Raw genomic sequence first — 22,164 nt, forward strand, 5'->3', positions numbered from 1 at the left:
CCATGCGAGAGGTCTCGGGTTCGATTCCCGACAATCCCGACATGGGTGATATGAAATATTTATTTTAATAGGTGTTTTCACACTAGAATATATCAGTCCCTGGAATAGTACCTGAAGCGTAAGACTGATCACCTTACCTTAATGTTGCAAAAATTGATCAAGATACGCTGTGATTGGTGTACCAATGCAATGCCAATCACAGCGTATCTTGATCAATTTTTGCACCATTAGGTGCGGAAAGGGAATAATGATGATTATGATGATACAGCAATTTAAACTAATATATTAATACTCATCACCATCATACTTTTTTTTTTACATAAAGTTAAGATGATCAGCTTTACGCTTCAGGTACCAGCCCAGGACTATGAAGTATTTTAGTGTGGAAACACCCTATTAAATAAATATCTCATATTAACCCTATCAGAAATCGAACCCGAGACCTCTTGTTTAGTAGGCAAATACGCTGACCCCTACACCACGAGGCCTCACATATTTTATATTTTTTTATATTCTTTGAAGAAGATTAAAGGGGAACCTACCTACTTACTAAATGAACTTTGATCATCACAAAGTTTTTGAAATTAATAAAAGAACATAAAATAACTGTCACCATTAAGTCTTTTTTTTATAAATAAATGTTTACTTCAATAGAAAGCTATTTTCCAATAATTGTACTGTGCAATTCCTGAAGGTACATGGCTTATTCAAAGTCTGCAAAAACAGAGGAAAAGGCGTGGAAAAGAGATTTGAAGAGTGCGGTTATTGTAACTCAAGATTGGAAATGTCAAGTTACTATGCTTGTAGAGTCTGACACAAGAGATACTGCTTATTTCGAAAAGTTCAATGAAGCTTCAAAGGATGAAAAGCGGATGGTCGTTAAATCCATCACATACGAAGAAACTATCAACATGGTGAAACAAATAGGAGCTGGAAAAGACATTAGCCCGCAAGATCAGGTATTTGAAGAAGCATTTAACTTCATGAAACAAGGTAACCCCATACCTGAAGAAACATGGGCACTTTTGATCAAACACCAAGTTCTAACACACAAAAGAAACGATATTGACATTAAGAAAGCGAAACAGCAGTTGGATGAAGGTTTGAAATGCGAGTCCCTGATGATGATGAATCTGCAAACAAAAGGTGCGTGCCTATCCAAAGATGATAAGAAGTTCCATACAGACTTGAGGAAACTTGGCGAGGAATGGAAAGACAAGATTTATATAGAAGACTTTCCTAAAGACGGTCCGGAGCTTTACATAGCTTTGATTGGATTTCGAAAATGCAACCTAATACAAGAAATTCTAAAAATCAACATTCCTTTGGTAGCGGTTGTCAAAGTAGACACTGGTTTTGAACCACTCACAGTAACTGAAACAGAACAAGATAAAATAAGCCTTTCAAACAGTACTTCTTCACATAGTAAGGTGTCAAAATTTTCTCCAGAAATTGCAATATTTTGGGAAGATTTACAGTTCTCAAAGGCAAATCAAGAATTAACTGTTATTTACAAAGGAGTAGCTTTCATTTCGTTTTTACCGCCATACAAAGAATCTATTCTTGTGGGTAAAACGGAACAAGCTATTGTGTATGATGAGATTTCATACTTATTGTACGATATTCAAGATCTCACTCGGCAACACAAGAATTATTTATCGAGCATGAAAATTATTCATGTTGAGGAAGTTTCAAATGAAAAAATACAGAAAATGGATATGACAGTTTATAACAACATTCTAGATTCCGTTCCGTTGGAGTGTACAACCATAACGGTTGTTGTTCACGCAATGGTATCCCAAATCGATCAAACAGAGTCTAATCTTAACAATCTTAATTTGATTCAGTCAAAAAGTAGTGTTCATGTATCACAAACTGATGAAGATTCTACAGTTTTAAAAGCGCAGAAAAAAATTAACGCCATATTTGAACATAAAAAGTTTACTGACAGAATTTGTTCCAATGACAGTTCTCAAGTAAACAATGAACAATGTGTCAAATTAGTCCCATGGGGAAATTTTGTAGAACTCATAAAAACCTGTATTAGTTCAGATTGTGTTGATATAGAACATATTACGAAACATGCCTTATCTTTATTGCCTATCCCGAAATCCTGGGATATAATCCCAAAACAAAGTAATGAAGCGTTGCTTAAATTAAAACTGTTTCACGAATGCATGAAAGAACATAGTATTTCACAAAATAATGCTGCCAGGCTGCTAAACTTAATGTGCTGCAAGAAACTCGGCGAAGAAAAGTTTTACTATGACTATCAACTCTACCACAAACACATGCATCAAAGCAAAAAATGCCAACGATCTGTAATTAGTCCAATACCATCAAGGTCATTTTTAAATACTTCATCATTTACTTATGGAGAAAATCCCAAAGTCAATCAGATTAATTTTTCTATGCGCTGTGCTCAAAATTTTGCCTCGAATATAAATTTTTCAAAATCAATCCAACCAGATGACGTTATTGATATTTTAAAAGATCAGAGACAAATGTTCGAAATTGAATTAAAAGAAACAAACTATAATATAAACGATTACATATCCTTTGAAGAATTTTCTTCCTGCACTATGTTACAAGCTCTGAATAAAGCTTATTTCGAATTTAATACTTGCAATATCAAATATTGTTCAGTTACAGATAAGATAATCGTAGTTTTTTTTAACAGGATTATCGACAATATGAATGAATATGATTGGAGAAGGTACATTTCCAGTCCCATTTGTTTACGAGATTTCTTCGACTACGTTTTTGATGAAGAATACGATTGGATTGTCGCTCAGGAGCAGTTGCATGATTTATTATTCTTGGGACCTCTGAAAATGAGCAGCGATGAAAAACTTGCGCACTATTTTCTTGAGGACCACCTTGACTATGAAAATGATTTAATATTGAACAATTCATTGAAATATTCATACCAAAATACAGAATCATCCACTCAAAAATCTTATCCGACAAGTGGTACTAAAAATGAGACCAAACAAATCAATTCAACCAACGAAAAATCTCCAAATAAGGTAGGCGAATCTCCAAAAACTCATAGCGATACCAACGTTCCCAAGGAGAAAGACTACACATTTTCTGGATATGACTTAGGTGATGAATGTATTCTGACTTCAGGAAAAACAAAATCGTTTATTTCTAAGGACGGAACTGGAATTTACGTAAGCATATATAATAATTTCGATGACAATTTTTATATCAGTTCTTGTATCACAACATCGAATTACGATATTTTTGTTCACAACACATACAATCCCATTATCAAAAGGATTGATGATGTTGAGAAGATACGGTTTTCTTTAAAAAATGGGATGAACCTGACTTTTTCAAAATCAAAATCATTGCCAAACGTTTCAAATAGTTTCGAAGATATTACATATCAGCCTTACCACTTTTTGAATCTATCCTGGCCTAATGGTTTGCTTGTTGAACCAGTTTGGAGATCAGATAATAACTTGCCTATTTACATAAAACAACAACAACTGAGAAGCAATTCAAATGAGCTCTATAGATGTTTTACACAGAATGGAGAAATAATCATTTATAAAGGTAATGGAGATATTCAAATTCTTTGTCCTGACAGCTCAATTTATTTGATTTCACAATCCGCAGACGGATATACTTCTAATCCAAAGGAAAAAGCTCAAGACTCAATCGAATTGTTCCTGCAAGAAGACGATTTATCTAGCGAAAACCTAAATTCAGAAACCGCTCACCTTATGGAAACGACACGCGTAAAAAAAAATTTACTTAGCTTTCTTAATTATGACGCAACTCTTCCTGATGGAACCTATTGCCAAATTAGGAATGGAGATGTAGTTTTTGAAGATAGATTGTTAGTAAGAACTGCGACAGACTTTCTATTGGGGGAAGTATATACTCGTCGAATGGATGGTACTATTAATTTACTCAATAAAGATGGAGTTAGCGCTACTACATTTAGCGATGGTTCAAAAATCACTTCGTATTTTATTTTAGAAACCTCGTTCTTCGGATCGAGATTTGATCTAAACAACTTTGTACCTCCAAGTGCTCCAGTGTGGTCGCCTAGTGGGAGTACAATCCTTAATGAACGTTCCATACCAACCATTGACGAGTCGGCATCAGATGTATCTGAAGTGATGTCAGAATTTCTGGATGGGGCTCAGGTCGTCAGCATTGTATACGTGCTGGAGCACCCTGATTATGCTTCTGTAGTCGTGAACTCTTCTACACGTTTAGTAACAATCAACCTTCCGCAAAAAATTGTAATCAACATACAAGAAAACGGGTCGTACAAAATAGACTTCGAGAACCAGTCGACCATAGTTATCAAAAATGAAGAATTGACATTATACGACACAAAATGTTTTGACTGCATGTCACAATCAATAACAAAATTAAATCTCGCGTACTCCGAAGAAATCAATAATGCCTTTTTCGTACACGAAGACTGTTTTGGTAAAATATTTACGTTGAATTATTCCGGAGATTGCTTTCTATCTATCAACAAGCAGTCTGAAGGATGTTGTGGGCCAAATAATGATGGTTATTGTGGCAAGTCTCTTCACAGAAAAAATAGACGATTTTTCGCTTTAAAAAGGTACCTATGTACATTCACCACAACCTGCCTATAAATAGAATGTTACGACTACTTTATTAATGTCTACAAAATAGACACTTACTAACTTATAACCTTTATTTTTTTTAGAGATTTATCTGGAGAAGAATATCTCCACAGAGAAACAACGAGTCTGTACAAAAATTGGTTTGCAAACAAAAAATGGTCCTGTTTCAATTCAGACCAAGATATTTTTGAAGATCAAATCTACTATGATACATCGATGTTTCCAGTCAATCACTCTATGACAAATGTAGTGTATTCCTTTTCAAACGCCATTTACTTTAAAAAATTGTCATCATCATCATTTTCCTATTCGTTATCCGTATCTTTTCACTTCAGTACATCGAAGTATTTAGGTTGCTAAGATTATAAAATACTTTATTTTTTACCACGTGAAAGAAAACATTTTTATATCCAATTACCCGTAGCACTGAACTTCCTAATTAAAACATCTGCCGTTTTCTTTTGAGGCTGAATAAATAGTTTAGGTCCGTTTTGTTTGCAGAGTTGGTATACAGAGCCCCTGGTAATAAATGCAAAACCAAAAAACCTTAAGCGTGCTGATCTGAAAGAATACGAAAATAAAGGATTTTATTCTTGGATGCGACCTTTTCCAAGGACGACGATGTATTATGATAAACGAGATAGTCAGATAAATGTTAAACCAATTGTTCCTAAGACCATGATAATAAGGTACCCGTTTAAAAAATATATATTTATGCTTTATTAAATTTAGTTCATAAGATGTCAAAAACAAGTATTAACATTCAAATCACATAATTATTATCGATATTTATATTTTTGTTTTATTAATCTTTGAAGTCACTTCACCGTAGTTGCACAAAAATATTCCTCCTCTCCGTCTTTTTTTCAATAATTTCTCCCACAACATCAAACATCTTCATAAATTATAATCAGTGCATGTTAGTGTTAGCTACTAAAAGCATATGGTTTCAAATCTGCAAGTTAATTTTATATTTTTGTCTGACAACTATGGTGAAGATGTATAGTGGCATTAACATGTTAGTTAAAAACTAGCAAAATAGCTTATACCAAATATGGTATCCTAACAAAGAGACGGGTAAGTCTCGAATCCGGTAGAAATAAAAAAAGTCGGTAAAAGGTTGTGTACAACTTTTTAGTTACATTTAATAATGCATTTTTTATTTCAATAATCCAACATAAAAATATTTATACTCGCCTACATATAGTTACAAATTCCATATAAAAAAATATATATATACATTTCACTGTTTTGTGGATATAGCCACTGAAGTGGTCAGCGAACTGGCCATAGACGTTTTTTATAGGCATTGGATTTTTTCTTTTAATTATTTGGGTGAGAACTTAATTAAGTAAAAAACTCGACACTGGCTAGAACACTCCAGTTGTCAGGTGAAAATGCCAAAAAAACTAAGAAGAAGAAATTCAACTTTTCCCTCATTGGTAGTCTTATCTTCTTTATTATTTACTTATGCTTGGCATCGGTTGTTTTTTATTGTATATATGAAAATTGCAACGGTAGGTACTCACATTTTGTTTGTTTTGTAAGACAATTTCCTTCTTTTTTTTATTCTTCTATTGCATAAAAATATATGACTAGGTTTGCAAATAAAAACTGTTTTCAAATATTTATACCAGCTAATAAGATTTCACTGAAAATCAAATCATATTTTTAAAATCATGAATTAAATTTCAAAAGTTTTGTTTTCAATTTTTAGTCTCCCGGTTTCAATTTTTACGGTTTTACAATTTTAAAATTTTTATTACAGAATAATAAGAAAACTCATACCCCAAGATTGGAATATTGTCGATAATATGAAGATGGCTGTTGAGAAATATACTTGTTTGGTTAAAAAGAAAAAGGAGTCAAAGCAGTCAATTCCTCTTACTGTGGAACTTGACGACAGACTTTCTGATAGGATGGTGGAATTGATAGCATTAGAGTAATTTTTTTATTTTAAAAAAAAAGTTGAAACTGTGTACCTAATATATTTTCTGCACTCTCATTAATATCCGTATTTGTTGTAGACTAGTAAGCAAATGATTATTTATTTTTTGCAGCATGTATGAAGATATTATTAAAACCTTCGACAAACAGATAATTCTAACAAATGCCAGAAAAGTCAGAAATAATACAGGTTTTGAACATAATATTAAAAAATATCTAGAACAGCGGTCAAAAGAAAGGGTGAAAGAACAATTTTACAGGTACATTACCAGTCATAATCCTTACTTCATTAATATCTAATGGTTATTGCTTTTCTTGATAATCTATCATATTTGGACAATTTAATTAATAATCAGTCTTGTTCTTTACATTCCAGTCAACGATCTAAAAACAGAGATTTATTGACATTATTAATATTTCTTATTGAGGTTGTGAAAAATCAAACTCAAATCTAATACACACGTTTATTTTTTTAGAGACGCGTTAAGAGAGAAGATAATTTCAAATTATGAATATCCCGTCTTAAATGGAGAAAGTACACTAGGCGAACGTAATATAATCGAACAATAAATATACTTTTTTTATCTTTCGAATTGATACTTTCTACAAATATGTAGCTTTTCCTTTCTCATTTTATAAATAAATGTAAAAAAAGAATACATATGTTTTGTGAATGTAGCACAACCTACCCCACAATAATATTATTTGACAAATTGTATTTATTTTTTTGGTAAATTAAGGAACAGACCTAAACCAAATGTCAAAGTCAAAATAATGCCGAAAGAAGCTGCGGTAAAAAAATATTGAGTAAAATGCTAATAGTAAGAGTTCAATTATAATTCATTTGTAGAAAGTTTAAATCATATTTATCGTCAAAATGTCATCTGAGGAAGAAGATTATATGTCGGAAACGTTTCTCGCCAAATGGTACCTATTGTTTATGTTATTTTGTAAAATTACTTGAATAGAGTTTATATGAACGTCCACAGGGACATTAGAAAATATCTTGCTGTGATGGAAGTACGTATCTGTTTACTTTATTTTGTATCGGAATATGACATTTTAGCCGTATTCTCGCCATTGTGTTGTAAAGCTGTGATCATTTTTAGCGCCCCGCCAACAGACATCGCGCCCGGTTTAGTCAAGAGCAACTCTCTCAAGCGACAGCATTTAATACACAAGAAAACTGAGGAAAAGAGATCAAAGAGGAAACAGATATTACCCACGCGGATTTTGGAAGCTAATAGAAGGGAAGAGGGTTTGCAGGAATCGATAGGAAGTGACAATAAAGGTTATGCTCTTCTTCAGAAAATGGGGTATCAACCAGGAAAGGGCATCGGTAAAGAGAGTAAGTCTTTATTTCTAATCACCGCTTGTTCTAAAACTAGAATAAAAAGGTTCCCAGTAAGTTTTCTTCTGAATATGTATCATCGTCTAATCTTTGTATAAGGCTATCTTTCTTTATTTTGTTAACCATGATGTTGAAACAGTGCTTTATTTTTTACATTTTCACTATTCATTTTCAGCATGAACACCTGACAAATTATCTACTCTGCTCAATGTTTATTTTTTGTAAATTTATTGATATAATTTTGAGTTGCTAGAATTCCACTCGTCCGCGCGCTTTGTAGCTGCAAGACGATTGGTATTCTTCCTTTAATATTTAAATGTTATCAACCATAAAATACTTTAATTTTGTAAAAGGGGTCTTGAATTTCAACAATCCATGCGCTTATTTACTGCAAGACTTGTTATAATCTAACTCCTATTTTTAAAAATTAGTTTTTTTTACTTGCTTTAATATCAGTCAAACACTAAACTTCAATGTCAAATCAAAACATAATGTAAATGGGGGCTAGATTACTTACCGTCCATGCGCTCTGTAGCTGCAAGACGTGCTATAATCTAGCTTCTATCTGTTGTAATTGAAATAGATCATAATTTGAAATAGGGAACTAGAATCCCAATCGTCCATACACTCTGCAGCTGCAAGACGTGCTGGGATATTTATTTATTGTACAGCGTCCTTGTGGTGATTTTTACAAAAATGGTGATATTTAAATTATTTAACTATAATTATAGTCGGCCTCGTGGTGTAGTGGACAGCGCATTTATCTACTTTGCGAGAGGTCTCGGGTTCGATTCCCGACATGGTTGATATGAAATATTTATTTAAAAGGGTGTTTTCACACTAGAATATTTCATAGTCCCTGGACTGGTACCTGAAGCGAAAGACTGATCATCTTACCTTCATGTAACAAAATGATCAAGATACGCTGCGATTGGTGTACCAATGCAGCCCCCTATGCACCATTAGGTGCGGAAAGGGAATAATGATGATGATAATTATAATGATAATTACTATAAAAGCTAGGCAGCCATTATCTGATATGCATGTTTCGCTCATCCCATATACTCACATAAGGTTCCATTTACGTTTAAACTGATAAAGCCATGACTATCCCTTAGAGATATTCATACTATTTCACATCTACCAATGAGCCCATCGCAGGTAAAGTGAACCAATTTACATTTTAAAGGCGTAGTTACACCGCAAGACAAATAAATTTACGAGTTCTCAAAAAAAACTAAAATTGACATATAATGAATTATTCTTGATATTTAATTAGTTTTTTTTATATTGTTTGACATATGTGATGACTACTCGTTATTTCAAGGTTAAAATAAAAAATCTTACTCATGAATTGTACTTAGAAATTGCCATTATATATCAGGTATCAGATTACCCGAACCTTAGAGACCCATAACGGTTCATTTATGGTCGAGTGTTTGTGATGGAATAATAAAAGACATGTTATTTTTTAATTCATATTTAAGAAGTAGGTTCTTATCGCTTTATTTTAAATTAAAGTATTTTACATTTAAACATAATTATAACATTTAAAAATATTTAGTACTTAGTGAATTCACCTTTATTTTTTATAACATGTAAAATTCTATTATTTAGAGAAGCGTAAAGCGAATCTAAAATTTCTGATGTTATTTCTTCTTCCCAAACTTGAATTAAGTTTTTTTTTAATTCCTCAATGTTTTTTGATTTTTTTTTCCCGACTTTTTTTTTCATAATCGCCCATAAATTTTCTATCGGGTTCAAATCAGGGCTATTCCCGGGCCACGTCAACGATTTTAAGCCAATTTTCTCCTTGAATTCATTGATCTATAAAAAAACAATAAATTATTTATCATGTGGTCACAAAATGCATTAAAAAATATATATATTTGTACTCACAGTGCGGGCTCTATGGCACGGCGCAGAATCGTCCTGAAAAATTGGGTCCGCGGTATACTGCGTAATGTCCTCGATTGTTGGAATAATATGTTTTTTTAACACTTTTTTGTACTGAATGGCATTCATCGTACCCTGTACAAAATTTAGAGGTCCTAAACCGTATGCTGTCATGCACCCCCAAATCATCACGTAGGGTGAATGTTTAACGGTTCGAGTGACGCACGACGGATGATATCTTTCCCCACGTTTTCGTCGAACTATCTTTCTGCCGTCTGGACCAAAAAGGTTGAATTTTGATTCATCACAGAAAACAACATTTTGCCAATCCTCCAAGGTCCAATTCTGGTGCTCTTTCGCCCAATCCAGTCTAGCCTTCTTCATTTTGTCCGTGAGTAATGGTTTCTTTGCGGGACTCCGTGCTTGGAAACCATGCTCCAACAGCCGCCTGGACACTGTTTTTACTGAAAATGTTGATGTGCTGGTAGACTGCACCTCTGCGTGTATTTCAGGTGCCGTTAAAAATCGATCGCGCATAACAATTTTTTTTATTAAGCGATCATCTCGGGCAGATGTCACGCGCCCCCGTCCGCTTCCTTTTTTCCGTTCTATGGATCCAGTTTCTTGGATTTTTTTAAATAAAAACCTCACTGCACCTTCTGAATACCCAACTCGACGAGATATTTCACAATTAGATATGTTTTCTTGCGACAATGTGATTATTTTGGATTTTATCGCAATCGACATTTGCTTTGCACTTTCCATGATTGTTGTGTTATGTTCACTCAAACGCGGGTAAAACAAGACTGTTGAGACATTTTAAAATGTAAATATTGTAGAAAGGTGACACATAGTGTCCTTAATTTATTAAACAAAAGAAAGAGGTATCGATAAAGGATTTCTTAGAAAAAGGGTTCAGTAAAGTCAAGGGGCGCGGTAGCAGGTAAACTCGTAATTTTTTTTGTCTTGCGGTGTAACTCACTGCTTGTATTACATTTGTCTGAACAGTATAATCCATAAGCCTATTTTTCGGGTTTTAATGTACAAAACATCCATATGAATGAGGGAATGCTATGGGAAATTGAACATAAATAAATTTTCTTACACGAGGTAAAAATTAGAATATTATTTTATTTATTTATTTAAAACTTCAAGTACACAGAATAAGTACTTTGGCGGACTTATTGTTAAAAGCAATATCTTCCAGCCAACCAAAAAACAGACTGATCAAAATTTTGTACTAAAAAACCATTAATATATCTTTTTTTTTATTTTTTTTTTATTCATAAATTTCATAAAAAGTACATGTTTTTGTAAAATTCTAAACATATCTACTTTTACACATCTAGTAAATGTTATCACTGTAACTCTCCAAAAAAAGAGACTAACTTTTGTGTTAGGAGAGTGACTTACACTTTTTTAGTTGTTTATTTATAAGAGTTTATATAATTTTAAAATGAGTACATGAAAAAGATAAATAAAAACATAGGATATATAAAGAAAAAACATAAAACAATAATACATTCATACTAATTAAAATTTAATGTTGTTTTTACACGAGTTCAAAAAATATCTTTAGATTAACTTCAAATTTATTTATTGATATATTATTTTTAATAGTTTTTAGTTCATTAGGAAGATTTTTATAATTTTGTACACCTTTGAAGACAAAGCTAATTTTACCATGACTTGTATGGAATTTAGGAATTTTAATATTATGTTGGTATCTGAGTGACTTATTCATTTCAAATTCTTTTATTTTTTATTTTTTATATATTTGTATAATAGAATTTATTTTATAAAGAGTGTCTACTGTATGAACCTTAAATATTTTATATAGACTTTCCGTATTGAATGTTGAGGGTTTCTTTAAAATTACTTATCTTAATTATATATCAAAAGATACATACATATGTTAAAATTAGAAAAACCTAATTAATCAAAAAACAGCTGTTTTTTAATTGGGAGATAAGGTCCCACTAACATTAATAAAAAATAAAAAAGTACATTATGTGTTATACATATTAAATGATGAGGAATGTTGGATCAGATAATCAGTTTGGAAGGAGAGAGAAACAGTTACCAAAGAGGAAAAAAAAGGGATAAAAAATATGCATAATATAGAGAAGGTACATTTTTTAAATGAAGAGGTAGCTCATTCCAAAGTCTAGCAGCTTGGACGGAAAAGGAATAGCTGAAAAATGATGTGCTATGTCGATGAATGGAAAGTGTTCTCTTCTTTACTCAATTACCTTAAATCATGTCAGAAGTTCTTCTAACCAACCAATGATAATGTTGTGATAGATTTCCGGTTTCCGGGAAGCCAATCCATCAATCAGGAAAACTCAACAAAAAGAACTAGTGACATCACGCGCGGAGTAATTATACAATTACAAAACTTTGAAAAAGCAACTGAACTTCTCCATTACAATATTTTATGTAAATTTGTACACCATTGAGTCCAAAATATCCAGGCTTCTGTTTCTATTTTACATACAGAACTTTATTCTTCAATACAGTTGAACTTCCTCATTAAAAATATCAAAAACACTTCAGTAAAAAAAATTAGGAAAAAAGGCATAAAAATAAGTAAAGCAAAAAGTTAAAACTTTGAATACAAAAGTTTGACCATTTTCTCAGTCGGTTCACATCAAAGGATCTGCAAGATCGAGTTTAAATGTTGCCTCCTATCTTTATGGAACGTCTTTTCAATGGCGCATTCTGGTAGCATGTGAAAATTTCACAATCATAGTACCTACATATGTATTTAAAAAGCGTCAATAATATTACACCTACCAATAATTGTGGAACCACATTATAATCGAATAAAATATTTTCAAGGGTACTCACATAATAAAAATACTCTGCGAGTCGTGGGAGGTTTGTTCACGGTTATTCAAATATCTTTTTTCAGAAACAGGAATAGCTGAACCAATAAGCATTACCGTGAAAACTGATCGATTTGGTCTAGGGAGGGAAACCGTTTTAAAGGAAATTTCTGAGTGGAAAGCGAAGAAAAGGATATCAATTTTACAACAAAGAGAAAAGGAGTGTAATGTGGAGGATTACAGAAAAAGACTTGCGGACAAAGCGCATGAAAAAGAAACTAAATATGATCTCAACAAAAGCCAAAAGATATGCAAAACTCTGGATATGGATAAAGTAAGTATTTTGTGAATGTAAAATAATTTTTACGTGGGATAAACCCTTCAGCCAATATGTTTTCGCATTTGAAGCTTTTAACAAGGTAAATTAACTCGAAATTCTTGATCACGGGTTGATTTGTTTGTTTCCCTATTTATGTACTTGTCTTTATTCCATTTTTCACACTCTAGATTGCTATTCTATTTTTTTAGGACATAACAGAACCTGACGAACCATGGTTTTGGCCAGAAGTGGTAAAAGAGGATTCGGATTTAGAAGTCAAGGATGAACTTGAAGAGATTCTATTTGAGGTAAATCTTAAAAATAATATTTCCTCGTACTGAGCAGTGATAGCAGGGTGGTCCGCTGTCGTTTGCACGAATATAAAAATATTTGAGCAAGTGATGTCGCTTCTTGCTGAGTTGCACACAGGTGCGATACCCTACTGATACCGCACCATACACATACAACTTGCATCTATCTTGGTACAGGTTTACCTACATAGATGCAACAAAAACTTACATTGGAAAATATACTTAGTATATTGTACTGCACTATTAGTATTTTCTAATTTATACATTGTATATTATTATTTAGCGGCCTCCGTGGTGTAGTGGTCAAGACGCTTGACTCACGCACGGAAGGTTCCGGGTTCGATTCCCGGTGAGAACACAAAAAATTAAAATGTGATTTTTCTCAAGCCTGGGTGCTCTGTGATGTAATTCACCACTGTAATTAGGCCTCCTGGAGCTCAATCACAGATAACTATCGACATGCTAAAAAACGTGCTAAGTATTTGAGCGATCACCACGAACAATCATGAACACGCTGAAGTTAAAGCGGTCGCGTTGCAAAACGAAATTCAACTTCGGTCAGTTCAAGAGGATTGGTTGAATCTCGCACACGCCTTCTTTCAATTTTTCTCGAGTGCCGTATTGCATTTAGCCGGCGGTCGGCAAGCCAAATGTTAAGAAAAGCAGTCGCCATAGTAATTGTTTGTAACTTGAAAACGAAATAACAAACCGGCACGAGATTACACGCGTGTTGACTTTTTTGATTTGACGTTTGACCACGGACTACGGATACGGAACTTATCTATGGCGTTTTGCAACGCGACCGCTTTAACTTCAGCGTGTTCATGATTGTTCGTGGTGATCGCTCAAATACTTAGCACGTTTTTTAGCATGTCGATAGTTATCTGTGATTGAGCTCCTGGCCTGTTGTGGTGCAAAAAAATGTAATGTAATGTTCAATATGATTTTATTCAAATGCCAAATAAATATATTATTATTATCATTATATAAACTTAAGTTGACCATACTTATTTATCTTATTGAATGCAAATGTAACGTACGCGTTATCACGTGTGTGTGTGCTGGTTCGTTTACCGCAGTCAAGCTTCCCGGCGTAAGTGAGAAGCCGCCCTCTCAGACACTGCGCCGACCGCAAGTCAACCTCAATAGCCCTGAAAAGGACTTTCCACCCGGTCCAAGTGGTGTAGAGAGGCGAAAGCAGTCAGCTGGCAGAGCGGAGCGAAGTGCAGGAGGGCGAACAGGGCGGAGAACGGAATAAAACACGTCTGAACTGTTCAGAGTTAGGAACTCAACTGATTTAATTCGGTAGGTTACACTTATAAAGCGGTGCGCGTCGGGCCCCGTGAGTCAGCCATCCCACCCGCTCCGGCTGCCTGGGAGTGGTGGGGGTAGCTCTCCCCCGCCACTCGCTACATACGGGCGCCTAGCGCCCGTACGGGCTATTTCGTCGGCAGCCGCGGCGCTCACAACATGATCATAATTTTTATTTTTATTTATATTTAACAATATTTTTAGCTATATTTTTCCCTGGTAATACTGAGGCCAGGCTCGAAAGTGAATACTTTATCTTTATTGAGAGCCTAGCACTCAGTTTTGTACATATACCGGGGATTCTACTTAGTTATTTGATTATATATTTGTATATGTATTATTCTCTATTACGCGTCTGGAACAGCAAATATATTTTTGGCATTCAAAACCATAACTATAATAAAGTTCTGTTTATTTGTGCCCTTCGTGGTCTAATGATCAGAACATTGCTTACCATGCAAGAGGTCTCTGGTTCGATTTCTGACAAAGTGTAGTGAAATATTTATTTAAAATGTTGATTTAACACTGAAATATTATTTCCTAGTTCCTGGACTAGCATCTGAAGCGTAAGACCGATCATCTTACCCTTATGTAACAATACAAATATCAAGTTAAGCTGCAATTTTTTTTTTTTTTTTTTTATTTATTCGGATAACCAACAGCTATAATTATCTCATATTTATATAACAAAACAAATAAGCCAATTACAGGTTTTCACAAGTAGCATCACAGTAAGTTAAAAAACATTCTCCAACATAAAATGAATAGTAATTAAATGTAAATTTAAAAGAAAAGAAAAAATACTTCGAGTCATTTCGAAAGCAAACGCCGTACGTCATTAAGATTATACGTACGTACGCAATTGATGCACCAACGCAGTGTGATGTTGATGGCTGTTAATGCATATAAAATTGAATTTGTATAATAAACTCTTGTGTTTTGACTATAGACACCAAGTCTAGAGTTTCCTAGTTCTAAGAACTACAAATAATCGATGTTCCTTTTAAGCCTTAAAGAATGATTTAGAACAATTAATTGTATTTTCAGAATCAATATGGATATTGTGGAGAAATGTTTTCAGACATAAATGTAAAATAGAAAAATGCGATGTGTTTGACCTTGGTTGTTGCGACGTCAAGATTCGTGATATTGTTCTTCACAAATTTCTATGTCAAAAAACAAATTAACATGAATCATGACATATTAGGGGCGTTGCCAATGAAATGACCGTTTTTGCGGGAATTCAAAATTACAAATTAAAATATTTTTTTTTACTTAACAGTATTTCATTGACCTTTATTACTTTAAATCATTTTTTTTTAAAAGTGATATTTCCTTATTTGTAAAGAATTGACAGTCTTGACGAAACCTACTATAGATATCTCTTATTTTAAAAAATAATTAAGTTTAATTTTGCTTTAAAAGGCTTAAAAATTATTCGATTATTTTTACTAGTTGTGGAAAATAGATTACTAAACAGTAGGATAAATGTGTTAATTTTTTTGTTTTAAATACCTGTATTTCAAAATATCTTATCTTCTTGATTCCCATTTTCTAATAGTTATTTACAACTCATCGAAAATGGCACCCAAAATTTAAATACTTAGGTAAGTCATAAGCAATTTTTTTTTTTAATAAAATAAAACATTTTGTGCAATGTAACACGACATTGCCGCAGCCCCGTTTACAGAGGGATTTTTTGACACACTCATTTAAGAGTTCAAGAAAAGTAAACTCTCATCAATCAGCTCATACTAGATTAGACAATGATAATGAATGACAAATCTGGCACATGTGGAATAAAAAAACTAATATATTCTTCGTTGCCAAATTCACATCACAACCAAAACTGGCACACCACGTGGTGTAGTGGTTAAGACGCTTGACTCATACACGGAAGGTTCCGTGTTCGATTCCGGGTGAGAACTCGAAAATTAAAAATGTGATTTTTCTCAATCCTGGCTGTTCTGTAATTGAACGTAGTTATACAGAAAGCAGCTAGACATAGAAAAGTGAAACTGAGATAATAGCCATTTTGTGAAAAGAGTGAATTATAAAATCTACACAATAGTTTGAATGTTTTTGACTTTAACAAACGATAAACAATGAATACATAAGTTTTTTTTATATATTACAAACAAGAATCTTATTGTGTATTTGACCAGTTCAAAAGATTTTTAAAGTACCATAAGATTTTTCATAAGAAGAAATGCCGTTTTTGTGATCGACACCATTTTCCGGAGGTGATTTATACAGTTTTTTATATGAAAGCGGTCTGGCTGTTTTTAGCAGAACATAGAATCGACCTTACTGCACCCGATAACATCAATATCTCATTTTTTCGAAATTGTGGACTGGCTGCTTTCTGCATAACTACGTTCAATTGGACCTCCTGGCCTGTTGTGCAAAAAAAAAACTAAAAATGTTGGATCTAAAAAAATACACTAACAATGTTAGTAGGAATGCATTTGCGTGGGTATTTGGAATGACCCTGAATTAAGAGTAAATGCATAAGTTAATTTTCTGTAATATTCTTTTTTTACAGCCTTCTGATCAGCTAAAACTGCTGACCAGCTACCTACGAGGATGTCACCTGTACTGCATTTGGTGCGGAACGCACTTTACAGACCCTGAGGATATGGAAAACGACTGCCCGGGTCCCACCAGAGACTTGCATTAAGGAATTTAATATATTCACAGAACTGAATTGAGAAGAGTACTGCTTTTGGAAACAACTCTAATTTGACTTGAACTTTTCTGTCCTATTATAATAAAAATAAACATTATGTATGATGAAAACATTCTTAAATTCTCTCTGTATTCATATGAAGGCTACAGGATATAAAGGATGAATGTCAAAAATTTAAGTTTTGATGTATAATTTTTTTCAGTTTTCAAACCTCTTACCTCTTGTACATTTAAATAAACTTGTAAAAGAACCTGCTTATTTATAAATAGTCTATACTTTTTTATATCACCTAAAATGTTTTTTATTTATATTGAATTATCACTTTATTTTCCAGTAAAGAACTGCCATCCATCCTTAATGCATATTTTTTCTTGTTCATGTATCTTAGAAAGTACAGCCTTAATGTCAAATTTTATTTAAAAAAAATGTCGATCATGTGAACTGCTGTCTGATGCCATTATTAGTTTAACACACATAAAAATTGACGTCCATCCTTTATATCCCGTACCCTTTATATGCGAATAACATTTTTTTAAATATATAGTCGAACTTGGCATTGTAACGCTCACAGAAATAGCGAGATCTCGGATGTTATAAAGAAACATTAGTTGACATTTTAGTTTATGGTTTTCTTCATACAATTATTCACTTTTATAACAAACTGAACCTAAATATTGTCAACAGTTGCGCAAAAACTCTTCAATTGTTTAAAAACATACTTTTCATAATAAGAACCTAAGTAAAAAAGGGCGGCTTACTTAAAACCGATGCCGCTGGGCACGGGAGTGGATTATGTTTATAAGAAGACACTTTGTAAGAACCTAATTAGTGTTTTCGCCAACAACATTGAAAAAATATCAAACATATGGTTGAAATTACGTGTAAAAAACCCAAACTCAGTAAGTACTGGCTCAGCAAGTAGTTAATAAATGACGGATGTCAAGGATTTGTTTTGGGTTTTTTTTTTATTTTACAATGTTTTTAAGTTTATGTTCTATGGTCAATGTAAAATAAACATTATGAGTGGATGATGTCAGATCAGCTAAAAACTAACCCTTGAATTATAAACATGTCTACTAACAAGAGAAAGACATTTCGTGAAAAAATTACAATTATTGGTGGAATGTGTTCACAGTGTCAACATTGTGGAAAAACAATGTTTATCTGCATTTGAGATTCAGAAAATCTTTTTTTTTAAATAAATTTGATGCAATTAAGTTATCATATTAAATACCAAGGAATCTATATAAAACTAGTGAATTAGAAAATGAATACGGAGCGTCTTCTAGTTAGTATAGTCTCCATCCCTCACATGGCTCAGTCTTTTCCAAGATGGAAACATTTACAAACATTTGTAAGCATTTATTATAATTTTCCTTGATAGTTCTGTATGGATAGTATGTATATGTATAGTATCTGTATGAACTATATGTATATTTATTTTTTTACTTAGTGACAAAAAGCGATGGCGATTGAATTGAAAAAAATCCTCTGATATGACAATTAATAGTTATAATGACCAAATTCTCACTAGTTGAGAGGAGTGTGAGAAGCCATTTCATGGGCCGGTCATGAATACTGATCAGGTCTTGCTGTAGTTGAGTTGATTAAGTGGATTAGCATACAGCTTTGCATCATCTACAAAAATTTTGGACTTTGTATGATTGCCGGATATTCCCAGACATCTCTATTCAAGTCTGTGATGTTTATTATTAGTGTATTTCCAAGGGGCAATGACAAAATATAATTTTTAACTATAACAGAAAGATAAAAATGTTAACAGTACAATACCCTAGTAGAGCTGAGTCCCGGTAAGGGTAGTAAGTGCAGCCGGCGCGGCGTCAGTTTGCAGCGAGTGACGATTGTTTGAGCATATCTCAAGATATTCATTATTTGTTGATTTTTCTTGTACTTTTTTTATTAACTCTTTCACCGCTAAGCATAGATTACGTTTGTCGACACCCGTACGAGGCGGCATATTTTCAAGCGCTAAATATCACGGATGAGATTTTTAAATCGTCTAGTTATAAGAGACAAAGGCATTTATCCGTATAATTTATTGATTAGTTATCTTCCCAAATACTTGAACTTCAATAATCAAATAAGTTTTCATGTGTACACAAAGAAATTACATCAATAATCATTCAAATAAAAGCGTTCTAACCGATTTGTGAACAGAGCGCTAGCATTATACTATAGGTACTCACTCATATTTATAAACGTGTTGATGGAACACAGCGCCGAGACACTTAAGCACAGTAATTATTAGTGTTTACGTTCTAAAATTATACATATTGAACGCATTTGCTTATAACATAACTCAACAAACAAAAATATGGTTTGTTCAAAATTCCTTTATTTATTTAAAATTCATTTAATATTATGTTCTAATATTGATTTATTTATTTTTTTAACATCGCATTGGTTCAAATTTCAAGATGCGCGAGGAGCGAAACTCATATTTATGTTGTTTTTTTTTTCTAAAATAAAAATAATTATACTTATGATTTTAGGATTCTACATATAAAATAATAAAAGTGAATTTATCATCGGTTAATATCGGAGTTTTCCGTGGCATATATAGAAATAACAATATTTCGAATATCTTTTTCAAAATGAAAGACTATTCTAGCTTACTTTAAAATCTGTCCTTCACAAATCTACTCATCATTTTCATCGGTTTGACATATTGAGATATTATGATTATTTTTTTTTTAGTAATGTATATTTTTAGAAAAACAAAACACAAACTATACAAAATGAGGTTTTTAATGTAATTAATATAGTAGTTTTTATTTAAAGTCATTATTTTTACAAATATAATTCTCACATGTTTTCAGTACAACAGTAACACAAGATATTCAATAACACTATCAATGCACAGTTCTATAAAGATAACGAAATAGGACACTCGAGATACGGCGCGAGGTCATTGCCGAGCGGGAATTTTAAAACTGCTGGGTCATTTTTTCGCCCGCTCTGATTAAAATCTTTTATAATATTAACAAATATAATCCCAGGAGTTATTCAGACATGTCGCTCATCAACAAATGTTCTGGGAATATTTCGATACAAACTTTTTGGCCATCTATCGTGTATTTATCAAAGTATCAGCCTGTAAAGTCGAAAATGTCTAAAGACAGTTGCCGCGTACGGGGCACGATTTTTCAGACTGTCTAAAGATAGTTCCTGCTGGGATTGGGTTAAGGAATCACAAAATAATGTTACCATATTTCGAAATTCACCATCTCACAGTGGTCCCGCGTCCATAGAGGGGCGGTCATAGCCTTTTGCTGTTGTAATAGACATTCAAATCATATGCTACTGTATTTAAAAAAATACTTTTTTATAAGAATGACTAATTTCAGGAAAAACCAACTCATTTTTATTGAAATATATAGTTTATTGGTTTAATAAAATAGGAAAAAAATGTAAAACAATGATGCTTAGTATAGTATATACATATCAAAACTTTATAATTTTTTTATATCGGTTTATTTAGTAGGTACACAAAAATTACATTTCGACACAAAAATACATAGTGAAATATAAAACTAAACGTACAAAAAAGTAACGGTTTATTAAAAAAAAAATATTAAAAACTATTAGTTGCACTTTACAAAAAAAAATAAACAACAATTGTTATACGTCTTTTGACAATATAGATTTTTCTTCTTGCGAGGCAAATTCCTAAGGCTTGAAATTAAGGGATCTGAAGTAAGAAGAGATCAGTATTAAATAAAGTTCGTGACATTTTTCGTGTGTTATCGCGCTTTTTGTTGCATGATTCCGCTGCTTCCTCAGATAACTCTCTAATAGACAATAAACATATGCTCAATCACCTCAGACCTATGAATAGGTATTTAATGGACAAAAGATGGCAAGTAGTGCCATAGATATTCCTGAACTAGTTGTTGAGCAGTTTGTAACGTGTAATCCCTATACTTAACTTTATTTATATTATATCCTGATGACAAACATTGCAGCAAATAGCAACACCTGTCTATCAGATCCTTATTAAGGCTGTAATTATATAACAAGTCAGAGCACTTAATTCTTTCTAAAACTTCCTTTTGAGATTCAAGTATACGGTTTGTGGTGTGATCTAACAAAGATTGCAGTTTTATTACGGCAGACGATTCTGTGATTATTTTCTCCGATGGATGGCACCGCTTTTTTGCATTTAATACATTTTGGTAAGATGGAAGAGTATAAGCAGCTTTTTTGAAATGCACAAATTGTTTTAATAATAAATAAACTTTGCTTCTACAATGAGAGATACTACTTCGTCAGTACTGACTTGTAAAAAGATGTATTAGATAGATCGGAGTACTTTAATAAAGTATTTACGGCAGAATCATCTACTTTTGATAAAATTGCTAACCTTCTGTTTTGATCGTTAGCTACAGTCCGCGAAATTCTTCCTGTGTCGATCATTTAAAATCGGCATATCTTGTAGCGGCTCCTGGACTTCTCTGTACGTTCCGTGGATCCCAAAAGGTCGCATTCTTGTCACATTCGACCAATCAGAATTTTTACCGATCATTTTTGGTTTTGAACGGCACATTGCATCGAATGCTTAATTTTTTTTTTGGTTATGTAATCAATACTATTTTTAAAGTTATTTGTGTCGATATTTTCGACATCGGGTATTTGTTTGGCAAACACATGTAAAGTATGGCGTTTTTTTTTCACATTACTTCCATTTTTAGCTAGCCAAACGTCAAACAAATTCATTCGCGTAAATAAACACTTGTTAGAGATCCTAAAAAAAAAAGTTACTAAAAAGTCAGGTATGTAATTTTCCCTAAATTTTTTATTCGTGTACAATGTACGGAGTACATGGCTCATACTAAACCCTGGAGCAGAGTTGTGCAGATAAAAATGTAT

The 22,164-nt window shown here is 32.8% G+C and overlaps 2 protein-coding genes and 1 long non-coding RNA gene across 3 annotated transcripts; all 3 read left to right on the top strand.

Moving 5' to 3' along the window:
* The first annotated feature begins 613 nt into the window (after window positions 1–613).
* LOC148271613 (uncharacterized) lies at window positions 614–3,714 on the top strand. Its single transcript, XM_088241146.1, has 2 exons — window positions 614–1,370; window positions 3,628–3,714. Exons 1-2 carry the CDS (start codon window positions 699–701, stop codon window positions 3,712–3,714), a joined length of 759 nt encoding a protein of 252 aa, XP_088097272.1. The 5' UTR covers window positions 614–698.
* A 995-nt stretch (window positions 3,715–4,709) lies between these two features.
* Window positions 4,710–6,528, top strand: LOC148271614 (uncharacterized). The gene is made up of 3 exons (XR_015825056.1): window positions 4,710–4,868; window positions 5,124–5,311; window positions 6,391–6,528. It is a non-coding gene; the product is annotated as an uncharacterized LOC148271614 (long non-coding RNA).
* A 784-nt stretch (window positions 6,529–7,312) lies between these two features.
* Window positions 7,313–18,222, top strand: LOC148271615 (G patch domain-containing protein 11-like). Its single transcript, XM_088241148.1, has 5 exons — window positions 7,313–7,496; window positions 7,679–7,917; window positions 12,731–12,978; window positions 13,173–13,271; window positions 17,131–18,222. The coding sequence occupies exons 1-5, from the start codon at window positions 7,447–7,449 to the stop codon at window positions 17,263–17,265; spliced, it is 771 nt and encodes a 256-aa protein (XP_088097274.1). The 5' UTR covers window positions 7,313–7,446; the 3' UTR covers window positions 17,266–18,222.
* The last annotated feature ends 3,942 nt before the right edge of the window (window positions 18,223–22,164 follow it).

Source organism: Micrasema longulum, unplaced genomic scaffold, assembly GCF_059751315.1.
Source record: "Micrasema longulum isolate JH-2025_06_02 unplaced genomic scaffold, ASM5975131v1 h1tg002766l, whole genome shotgun sequence".
Lineage (NCBI taxonomy): Eukaryota > Metazoa > Arthropoda > Insecta > Trichoptera > Brachycentridae > Micrasema > Micrasema longulum.

Coding starts and splice junctions, on each gene's coding strand:
- LOC148271613 (XM_088241146.1), top strand. CDS start 699: ATGGCTTATTCAAAGTCTGCAAAAACAGAGGAAAAGGCGTGGAAAAGA. Junction 1,371..3,627: donor CTGGTTTTGAACCACTCACA/GTAACTGAAACA, acceptor CACAATCCGCAG/ACGGATATACTTCTAATCCA.
- LOC148271615 (XM_088241148.1), top strand. CDS start 7,447: ATGTCATCTGAGGAAGAAGATTATATGTCGGAAACGTTTCTCGCCAAA. Junction 7,918..12,730: donor AAAGGGCATCGGTAAAGAGA/GTAAGTCTTTAT, acceptor ATCTTTTTTCAG/AAACAGGAATAGCTGAACCA. Junction 12,979..13,172: donor AAACTCTGGATATGGATAAA/GTAAGTATTTTG, acceptor CTATTTTTTTAG/GACATAACAGAACCTGACGA.